The 11,597-nt window shown below is 41.7% G+C and overlaps 1 protein-coding gene across 1 annotated transcript; it reads left to right on the top strand.

Moving 5' to 3' along the window:
* Window positions 1-204: 204 nt before the first annotated feature.
* On the top strand, window positions 205-11,314 carry chfr (checkpoint with forkhead and ring finger domains, E3 ubiquitin protein ligase). Its single transcript, XM_085787882.1, has 18 exons — window positions 205-326; window positions 1,362-1,482; window positions 2,215-2,314; window positions 2,499-2,608; window positions 2,706-2,765; window positions 2,859-3,047; window positions 3,497-3,559; window positions 3,781-3,955; window positions 4,067-4,221; window positions 4,391-4,553; window positions 5,207-5,406; window positions 6,162-6,278; window positions 6,591-6,674; window positions 6,968-7,038; window positions 7,242-7,329; window positions 7,534-7,641; window positions 7,814-7,886; window positions 8,526-11,314. The coding sequence occupies exons 2-18, from the start codon at window positions 1,377-1,379 to the stop codon at window positions 8,566-8,568; spliced, it is 1,905 nt and encodes a 634-aa protein (XP_085644008.1). The 5' UTR covers window positions 205-326; window positions 1,362-1,376; the 3' UTR covers window positions 8,569-11,314.
* The last annotated feature ends 283 nt before the right edge of the window (window positions 11,315-11,597 follow it).

The following is an 11,597-nucleotide window of genomic DNA, read 5'->3' as shown; positions in this document are numbered from 1 at the left end:
GTTACTGTGGCCCAGCAGCCCAGCAGCTGGCTGAGTGGATGGCAGCCTCAGCAGCAGCACATGGATCACCGTGCAGGTTTAAACACCAGCCCACCCTGCCCCTCCTGCCCCTCCACCCTGCCCCTCCACCCCCTCCTGCCCCTCCACCCTGCCCCTCCACCCCCTCCTGCCCCTCCCTCCTGCCCCTCCTGCCCCTCCTCCATCAGCTGATCATCTTGTCACCCTGAGCCAGGCAGGAAGTGCAGCATCTGCAGCTGTAGCTGGATCATGAGGACAAGAAGCGGGTTTGTTCAGAGCCACCGGGACAGCAGCCTCATCTGGTGACGGTAAAGTGACGGTGATAGCCTGAGATAAACACACCGGGGACGGTAGTTGTGTGAAGCCTACCGGTGTGTTTTCTCCTGGGTAGATACTCGGTGCGGGGGGATGCTAGCGCTAGCTGCTGCGTTAGCTTAGTGTCAACCAAGTTGTGTGTTCACGTCGACTGTTGTTGATATCAGCAGCGATGAAACATGTCCCACAGTGATTTCTGATAGAAACCAGGGTTAGTTTCAGTCTGTTAGGTTCAGTCTGTTAGGTTCAGTCTGTTAGGTTCAGTCTGTTAGGTTCAGTCTGTTAGCTTCAGGTTGTGACGGTGCAGGCGGCTGAAGACTGAAGCCCAGGAGCCCAGGACAGGACAGGACAGTGAAGCTAGGTGGTTAGCGGACTGGACTAAGTCCTGGGGATTTCTTTCTTTGCCAAACTTCGTGAGAAACTTCTTCAGTTTAATGTTGTGTTGTGTATTTGAGAGGCTGTGTGTCTGTATGACCGGTTACATTGTTGTATCTGAGTCCATAAAGCGCACATGTGAGTTCGGCAACACAACACCGGAGGTATTTAAAAGCAATGGCGTCAAAATCAAACTCAAACTCACAACTGGCTGCTTCTCATATCTGTGTTTTGGCTTAGGAGAAAGAGAATTAAACATTTCTCAGTTCTATAAATTGTTATCTTATTGAAATAATCACATTTAGTTTTTGGTTTTTGTTTTGTTTTGAGTGAACAGGATTGTGGTTTCTTCTCTGTAAGTGTTTGTATCTTGTTTTATGAGGGTGAGTTTCTTCAGAAGTCAGATTTCTCTACCTAATCAGACATCTGCCACCAGGCCAGACAGAACCGCCTACAACATAAATGGCCAAATAAAATGTTTGATTGTGGTGTGATACACTGTTTACATAATTTCACTTTCTCTTTGTTACCATGTCATGCTCCTAGTAGACTATAAAACAATGGCACAGTGGTAACAATTATGTCTTATACCTACACGGAGAAGAATATTTGTTTAAAACTGTCTTGTTCTGTTTTCTCCTAATTTCCTACAGAAAAGGCCTCAGGAGATGGACGGTAGTCGGAGAGGACGACCCTGGGGGAAACTGGTCAAAGTCGACTCTAGTGAGACTGTCCTGCTCTTCAACAGGGAATGCACCGTCGGTAGAAAAAAAGGTCAGTTGCTTCATGGATGCCATGGAATGAGCAACAGAGATTTGCTTCATATCTTATTTCAGAAAACTAACATTTTTTGTTCTGAGAAGTTGAGAAAACGGGCTACCTAGTAATAAAAGACAATCCTGTCTGTAGCGTAGACGTTACCGCCAGTGTCTAGGACCTTTGAAACCTCCCCCTTGAAAACACAAAGCCTTCTTTAGTGCACCAAACTTAGACAGCCCCTTGTGATGATAACAAAAGGCGTCCATTGAGAACGTGTGTGTGGAATATTAAGTAGAGTTTTTTTTGTATGGGTTTTGCTTTAGAAAAGGTTAGGCCTATATTTCCCCCAGTGTCTGCTTTGTTGGGAGCTTTTGGGGGCTACTTCTTTGCAATGCAAAGCAACTAGCTTTAATTGGTTAGCTTACGTCTGAGCATTAATAGATTTAAAAATGGCATGGCAACAGTTTCAGGTGAATCACAGTGGTGTGAGGTAAAATTTAGTATGTATGTATATATTTTTATAAATTAGGCTGTAGAAGTGCATTGACATATCAGATACAATCACAGAGAATGTGTTTTGTTGTGATGATGATACACACAATATAAATATGTATTATTCATTACACTCCCTTCAGGAGAGCTGAAAACAATTAGTAAGTTGTGGAGTAAGATAGAGAGCCCTATAGTGGTGTTTTATTTAATTTACATCTATTTCTTTCTTTTCTTTTAAAAAAAAATCCTTATTAGGATGTTACCTGTCATTTCCGGCCAGCAAGCTAGTCTCAGGGGAGCACTGCAAGATTGTGCAAGATGAAAGCTCAGGGCTGGTGTGGCTTGAAGACATGAGGTACTGTATGCTAAATGTCAACTTACCTGTAAAAGAGAGATGTTGCATGTATCATGTGTTAACTAGAAGCTTCACTAAACAAACTGTTTGTAAATGTGAAACCATACTTGTCCTTTCATGAAGCAAACACAACACATCTTTACAGTGCACAGGGAAAAATAATTGCACATTTGTTTGTCTGCAGCACTAATGGCACCGTGATCAACACATCTAAACTGGTCAAAAAGCAAACTCACATGCTGCAAAATGGCGATGTCATCTACTTTGTATATAGGAAAAGTGAGCCAGAACAAAGTGAGTTCCTCTTGTTAAATGTTAAATGTTAAATGATATATTTATATGAATGTGTAAGAAGGACAGATGGACAACCTCTTCTCTTGTCTCCCTGTAGACATCGCCTATGTTTACCACTCAATCAAAACGGAGCAAGCTATTTCCCAAGATAGCTATGGTAAGCAGAGTGGCTCTCTTTGTCCAGTTCCGTCACTTTACTTCCACAGCTACACCGGTAACCCGAACCCCTCACTCTGTATCTGAACTTCAGAGATGGACAGACCAGCCTGCAGTCCTGATCCTGTTCCAGCTTCAGATATGGTGCTTTCTGTGGAGCCCGTGATGCTCACAAAGGCTCCAACTCAGGAGGAACCTCGGCCCTCCACCTCCACTTCCCACTTCTGTATCGAGAGCCCTCTCACCTCTGGCCCCATGGCAACCCCCGCCTCTCCTGCCTCTGGTAGGTCCATGCTAATGTACAGTGCTGTTAAAGTGGGGTCTTTAAGGCAATAATAATATCACCATGTCTTGATATCGCAGCATATTGTAAGATCTACAGTGCGCACATATAACTGTTATAGCAGATTCATAGATGTTAAAGGAGTAGACAGATGCAGACAGAGCTTCTTCTTGAAATTACTTTTTCCTCCTCCCAAATCCCAGCTTGATAGTGATAGATTTAGCCAATTCCCTCAAAATATTTAGGAACAAGCTACCCTTACAGTCATCAAACATAATTACTAGATGGCAGGGTAAATGACCTTTGTGTTTTTTAGTGTTTATTCTCTTCTTCTTTGTCTCTTTAACATTCATTAATCATGAATTGTATAGTATGACACATCCCCAGTGTATCACCTATGGAAGTATGACTGTTTGACCCAGGTCTGTTGGTTCTCTTATGTTCATCAGATGAAGCTAAAGAGGACTTGGATAACATGGAGCCAGAAAGCAAGCGCAGGAGAAAAGATGATGGTTGGTTGCTGTTTTTATTTTTATTTTTATTATTGATATTAACCTGGTTTTCATTGATTATTCACAGGAGATTTAAATTATATGGGGGCTCTACTAGGAGCATTTGTTCTAACCCTAAACATGTATTTTCAACCATACAGCTGGCTTAGGAGTTTTTTGTGAGCAAATCTAGTCAATTCCCATAAACATTTAATATAACCTATATATTTCTGTGTCCACAGATCAAGACTTTGGTTCTGGTTTGCCACATACCTCCAGTACTGAAGTGGCTGGTTCAGCCAGGGGAAGTCTTGGGAGTCTTTTGTCTAAACCTCCAGTGGAAGCGACTAAAACAGACAAGATGGAGGAGACCCTGACATGTGTCATTTGCCAGGACCTGCTGCATGACTGTGTTGGGTAAGATCACAAGGGCCATAGAGGAGGGGTCGCACCACATGGATTCTGGTCTTGTAAGGCACTAACATACATAATATGTAAATAATTCAGAGTGTGTTGTTGTTGCTCCAGCTTGCAGCCCTGCATGCATGTCTTCTGCGCTGCCTGCTACTCAGGCTGGATGGAGCGTTCTTCACTTTGCCCCACCTGTCGCTGCCCTGTGGAGAGGATTCATAAGAACCACATCCTCAACAATCTGGTGGAGGCCTACCTCCTTCAGCACCCAGGTCTCAGCACATCAGATCATTTAACACGGTGTAAAACAGGAGAGGAGGAGTTGCACCTGGTCTACTTACGTTATAATTTAGTGGTATAGACTGTAGTGTAGTATATTCCCTCAAATTCTTATTAGATATTGACCCTTTGAATGTTTATGTGCTCCTTTCTGTCCCACAGAAAAATGTCGAAGTGAGGAGGATCTGAAGAGCATGGACAGCCGTAACAAGATAACTCAGGACATGTTGCAGCCGAAAGTTGAGCGGTCGTTCTCTGATGAGGAGGGCAGTTCAGATTACCTCTTTGAGTTCTCCGATAACGACAGTGACTCCTCAGACTTTAGGTAAAAGCTCTGACTTTTTGCATTTACAGGAAACCCAATATCAAATATTTCTAACAACTTGTTGCATAGGTAATCATTAAAGGGATAGTTCAACATTTTGGCAAATTGGCCCATTGCCATAATCCCTATAGTTTTAGGAGTAGGTTCGTTACCTTTTGACGAGACAGAGTTGTTTTCGAGGCAAATGCAGAGAAAAACATCCCAGATGGGAACGTGCATCAGCGGTTTCGCATGAATTTACCTCGAAAACAACTCGGTCTCATAGCGTTCGGTTATTATCTCATAGCGTGGTGAATGTGCAGGTCACAACTTGTCCACCAGAGTGTTTGGAGTTGTTGGATTGTGTATTTGATTAGTTTGATGAGGGAAACCAAGAAATCTCATGAGCTACTGTAGCGTAGCTCTGAGCAGCTTGTGGCTCTGCTCCACCGTTCTAAAAATAACTTGCACCGACAATTAAAGGTAACGAACCTACTCCTAAAACTATAGGGATTATGGCAAGGGGCCAATTTGCCAAAATGTTGAGCTATCCCTTTAAGAATCTATATAGAACAATGTATGTAAAATATCGTGGATGGATCTGTAGTGGACTGATTGATCTAGCAGTGAACCATTTCTCCATGTGCTGAGTTTCCTGTTGTGTCTGTGTCCAGTCAGCCTCTGGTGGTGTGTCGACAGTGTCCCGGCTACAGGAGGGAGGTCAGTCAGGTGCTGTTCGCTACAGGTTCAAACTACTGGTTCCCTGGTCTGCCCGCTCCACCGCCTATCCCTGCCCCTCCCAAAGCAGCAGCTGATGAGGGGGCTGCCAAGCCTGCAGGGGAACAGCCCTCAACATCCACTGATGTCCCCTTGGGTGATTATGAGTGGGGATTAGATGGGATGGTTATTGGCTAAAGTTGAACATTTTACTCACTGGACATTGCAGGATACAGTAGATTCTTCGAATCCTAATACCAGAAATGGTTAACAAGAATTACTGTGTGCTAGGGATGTCACAATTACTTGTTTTCACAATTAATCGTGGTATTAAACGCCACAATGAATTGATTGTAAAGATTCCTAAATACCGTCACTTCCCAAATAAGGTTATGTTGGAACCATATCGGCTGATGTGCGCAAAAATATAGGTGAATGCTCAGATACTGGTCCATTTAACTAACGCAACATTGAATCGGTAGGAATTTAAATGTTAGCGTGTCATTTGTATTAAAAAAAACACAAAATAAAACAAAAAATGATTAAAATAAATGTGAACATTTGGTATAGATGACAATTTATGACCTGAAGATTTCAAACACTTCCCCTGGGGATTGAGAATTGGTCATATATTAATAGATACTTGAAATATTTTGTGTAAACAATGAGTAATGTAATTATATTTTGACTATATTTGATTTTACACATTCATAGTGCTGTGAAATTAATTAATGCATAATAATCGTGATAATCGTAGCACCGTGATTATTTCTCTGACAATAATCGTACCAAGAAAATTTGTAATCGTGACATCCCTTCTGTGTGCTGTGGAAATCGACCTGCCGTCCTTTCACATCACCGAGCTTCAGCACCTGTCTGAAATGTGTTTTCCTGCCCCTGTCCTGTCTGCAGCTCCTCAGGAGTACCGCTGCCCCCCTCAGGGCTGCCATCTCATCTGCGCCTGCTGCCTCCAGCCCATGCCAGACAGACGAGCCGAGCTGAACAGCCAGCAGGTTACCGCTCAACAATGTGAGTGGTCCCTGAACTCGTTGGACCCTCTGAACAAATCAAATGAATACAAATATACCCAGCCAGAACACTAGAGTGAAACAGGCAGGGAGTTAAATGAAATGGAAATGGAAATTCATTAACAAAAAGAAGTCAGTCGGTGTGAGTACAGTGTGATATTATATTTAATAAAGATGTCAGGTTAGTGTTTTTGTAGTAGTGCACATATAATTTTACAGTACAACTTTTCCATCCAGCCTATTCATATGTGTTTAGATTGTTTCATAAACTCCATTATTCACCTTGGATGCATGATGTGTTGTGTGTTGGCAGGTGTGCTGTGCCAGCGACCCTTCTGTCATATGTACTGGGGGTGCCAGAGAATTGGCTGTCAAGGCTGCCTGGCACGATTCAGTGGTATGTATCTGTTCCAGCACAACAGCCTCGGGGGGCTCTCAACTGTTGGCCTTATTACTGGGTAGCAAGCACTGAGCAGGGCTGCATTTGTTTTTGGCTGTAACTAATTTGGCTTTAATTGAGGTAGATACTGTTCTGAATACTGTCATCAGCATCTGTAATTTGGATGACTGTCATTCTCAAATTAAAAAGACAGTGTCTCCCATGAATATTTAACCTTAACACATTGGAAAATTAATGAAACATTTATGCATTGTAGTTAAAATTCACTGTTGTGCATGTTTTTTTTTCAGAGCTCAATCTGACAGACAAATGCTTGGATGGAGTGCTAAACAACAACAACTATGAGTCAGAGATCCTCCAGGTGAGATGGACTTTACATTGGTTTGTATATGGATGACTTAAAGGTCGCCATTTACGTCATCTGTTAGTGGGTGATTCTAAGACACTTTGGGTTTGTGTCTAAACAAAATAAACTGTAAATGTCACTTCTCTCTGCAAACTGCCAAGTCTGCACACACTGCGTGATTTTAAGATGTTTTTCATGTCTCATCATCCTTCTACCAGAACTACCTGTCCTCCAGAGGGAAGTCATGGAGAGATGTCCGCCAGGAGGCTCTGGATGGCTCGCAGCATGGAAACAACTACCTGACAGGTGAGCTCTCACATCAAAACTCAAGGCACTTTCTTTTCTGACAAACTAAGTCAACTTTATGCCGTAGAGGGTTTTAAAACTGATACATATGGAAGCTTTACCGTGACACTCACAGTGACTCATTCACTAAAATGTAACCACACAATAAATACACTGTCATATAAAAGAAGGAACGGTATCATTTTTGTCCTGTCCGACTCTCAGATTGCCGCATCTCTGCAAACACCATCCTCTGCTTCTGCTGCGGCCTGCGGGCGTTCAAGGAGCTGGCCTACAAGTACAGACAGAACATCCCTACATCCGAGCTGCCAGGTCAGTCAAATCTCAATCATTTTTAAGAAAACAGGCTTCATAGGCAACTGAGACAAAAAAGGGAATGCAGCTGTTTTCACTTCAAGATATTCATCCATCCGGAAACAGTTGTAAAAACTTCACATAAGAAGTTGACATGACTTCTTTTCTTTTCTTTTCTTTTTTTTCTCAGCTGCTGTTGCGACTCGTCCTGACTGTTACTGGGGACGCAACTGTCGCACGCAGGTGAAGGCACATCATGCAATGTAAGTCTGATTAGAAACACAACAGCACATGAACTCACTCAGACAGGTGATGGTGGTTGTCCAACACTCCTTTATGACAATGTTCCCTTGCTCCTTTGAGGGTCAACGTTGTCACATTATATTAAAGTGCTTCAGGGTGTTTTATTTGTACGGAATGATAAGTGAATAACTTAATTTCTTTGGGTCTCTTTTCTAATATTCATTTTGCACAGCACAAAAAAATCCATTGAGTTGTAATTGTCTAGTTTGCCCGGGAGCTAACTGCATGCATGCATGTTAACATATCTGACATATTTAATAGATGACTTGGGTATAAAATAGATTCTGAGCCACAGTATTTTACTGACAGTGAACATAGTTATTTGTGAGATTTCAGAGAGATTCCTGAGCATTTATAGTCAATTATTTAAAAAAACAAAACAATTTAAAGCCTGTCCTTTAAGCCATCTGGATGTGACCTTGGTATACATATATTAGTGAGACACGGAGTACAACCTCTCTGCATGTAGTTCACTTATTTTACCACTAGAAGGAGTCATTGTATAAAGCTAATCCCACTGTTTCTTGCTGTGTTGTTAGGCTGTGCAAGGTGGTCAATCATACATTTATATATTTTGCCCTTTTTTATTTTCATTTCAGGAAATTCAACCACATATGTGAGCAGACACGTTTCAAGAACTGAGAGGCATGTTTCTTCACTGTCTGAATGAAGATAACTGAGCATCTAATGCATTGGAGTGATACGACCTTGTTCAGTTTTGTTGTGTCCATTGTAGCAAACTGCCTTCAATATTATGCAATAACTTGATGCAGAAATTACAATCAACATCCATTTACAATAGAAACCAGTGTCTTACTGGACACAGTGAAATATTTCTATGCACATTCAAATTAAAGTTCAGAGTTTAGTAAGGTCTGAAGTTGTTGTGACTTAACAACCTGGGTGGGCATTTCACACCAGCCGCCATTTTTAATCTTGTCAGTGGCTCATGCGTCTGTCAGATTTACCTGATACCCAACCACCTCTTCTTTGTTTTGGGTGGTGAGATGGTTAAAGGTGCTTCCTCTAGCCTGCGTGACAAAAATGTTAGTTTTCCTCTCAGATATAGAGCGATAGAGGCAATCTGTCTGGATTATGGCCATGTACTGTATGTACACTTACAAATGATGGTGCACATTTTTTATATTATATCCTCCACTCTTGGTTATCAAGGCTGAGAGGACCTGATGCATATTTTCTTTTCTTTTCCTTTTTTACTTGTGATGTGTTTTTAACAGTCTTAGAAAATATTGAGTTTAGAATCCAGGTCTTCAAGTAGCATGATGGCAATGAAAACATCTGTTACCTTTACTGTTAAAGTCAAATGACAGATGGTATTGCTGTAACAGTAATACTCTTCCAAGATCCAAAGTGTTTAACTTTAAACAAAACAAACACAGGAGTGTGTCGCCTCTGAGGGTCTGTTCCTGTTTTGCCAAGGCATTACTTTGTTCCCAGGCAAGGGCAAAAAGCCACGTCAAAGCCCCACACACCAACTGATTCATAATCCCATGTGATATTTGTATAGGATTTCATGTCTGTGGGAAGGGGATCAATGTGTGGTAATGCTGTCAGAGGGCACAGGGGCCTCTGTTGTATGCTTTGCTCTGGATAATCATCTCCAAGGTGATTAAAGTAGTGTAGGAGGGACACGTTCTCAGAGCCTTATAGTAAGGCTCAGTAAGCTGTGATGAGAGAACAGTTGCTCCACGTAGACTCCAGGTAGGACAACATAGACGAGCAGCCACTTACGGCTGAATATGCTGAAGCTGACGGTGAAGAGAAATGTGCCAATATGTTCTGTCATTTGGGTTCTGGTTCAGAGTATAGTACGGTTTTGGAGATATTAGTTGATCAGATTTGGTTAGATCACATTGAAGTGAGATAGTTTTTCTCTGGTTCCTCAGGTACACAAAGCTGCTGTTTTGTTGGATTAATTGCAGGTTAACCATGTTCGGTGGTTAGAAAAGTTATGTGTCAAAAATGCAAAAGCTGTCACTGAGAGACGTGTTGAATCTGATAACGTCTAATTTATGACTATCATCATTATCATAGTGTCAGTAAGCCCCCATTATACAGACATGCACAGTATTGTTGAGTGTAAAAGAAATTGACAATTTACTTATTTAGCCAGGTGAAATAAGAACATCCTTTGGTTTCAAGAGGCCTTATATGTTGAAATACCAGGATGAGATTAGTCTTGATGTTCCCGTTATCTTTATTTGTAGGGTCACTGTTGTTTGTGTGTAGAATAGAGGAGTAGAAACGGTTGAGGGCAGGCCTTTGCTTGCATGGCTTCATTGTGTATTATTCCACACGAACGTTAAGCTTGTTTTTCAGTGTTTATTTAGTTTTTTCCTGCTAGTTGTGTTTTTATAGTACAACTGAGGATATTTGCACGGATTTGTTTCATGCATATTTAAAGGCGTCTTTTCTAGTCTACGAGGTGAACCCATGATATGAAGCCAGCATCCTGTCTGTATCCAATGTGTGGGATGTCATCACTCTGGCTTATATCTCATTTGTAATCATATGAAGGATTTTTATTCCAAAATAAGACATCAATGAGAGAAGTGCAAATTAGAAAAATAGACTTTTTTAAAGGTTATCTATAGAGAGTGCTGACATTTAAGAAATGATGTGCATTTAGTATTTATTAGCAGTAGCCTATGTGTTGTTTTGGAATACAATTCTTCATATTTCCATTACAAGACTGGCAAAGTGGGTTTGTGAATGGGCACTTTCTTGGCCTGTGCCTGAGCTCCTTAGTTAATTTGTAGTGTTAGCAAGGTGGTTTAGGTGGGTTTTTTTTTTTTTGGCCCCCTAAGTCATAGTGGGTCCACATTGGCATTCCTTAGCGGCTCAGGCCCTCAGCACAAGCCCAGTCGATCCCCCCGACGGAGTGGCTGAGTTTTAATTATTCCCTACAGGAGATCTGGGGACCCTAAGCCAACAACAGTCTCAAGCCGCTCCAATCAGGAACTGGTATTAAAGAAGCTTTGGAGGAGTGTTTTGCATTCTCCCTGCGGTGGGATGTGCAGGGTTATGCTGTATGTTGAGACAAATATTTACTCACCTTGTGTGCAAAAGTCTGGACCAGGCTGCTCAGCAGGTTTCATTCTACCTCATCACAGCTTCCAGGAATGTGGGAGACTAAAAAGGGCATCAGTCACATCAGTTCACCGCCGGGCATGGATGTCGCAGTATGAGGGATGGACGTCCTCACTGATGCCTGCAAACTTTGTATGCAATGCACTATTTGAACAGTTAGTCTAGATTATAATCCACTTTTAGTTAAATCACTATAGAGTAGCACTAGGCACATGGAAAACATTGTTGAGGACTTAAGTTTGAGAAATATGTTTGAGAGTTTGATAAATGCTTCTTTTTCCTTAATGTTGTATTAGCAATGCTAAAATCTTTGTCTGTCTTAAAAATGCATATGGATCTGATTTGCTTGTTTATCTTAACAAATTAAAAGACTGCTGTCTGTAGAAACTGGCTTGCGGTTGTCAACACTGTAAATGCTCCCCTCTACTTAAAGAAATTTGTGGCTCATTACTTCACTGGATGTTTGGGCTTCAGTGAATTTACACACTTTGACACAAAGGAGGCTGTTTTCACATTCATCTTGTAATAGATGATTTATTGACGTCACAACCAGGCCAGAA

This window comes from Trachurus japonicus, chromosome 9, assembly GCF_045865225.1.
Source record: "Trachurus japonicus isolate A0001 chromosome 9, Traja_1.0".
Lineage (NCBI taxonomy): Eukaryota > Metazoa > Chordata > Actinopteri > Carangiformes > Carangidae > Trachurus > Trachurus japonicus.
Note: the sequence above shows the minus strand (reverse complement) of the source record. Positions and strands in the feature narration are given on the sequence as shown.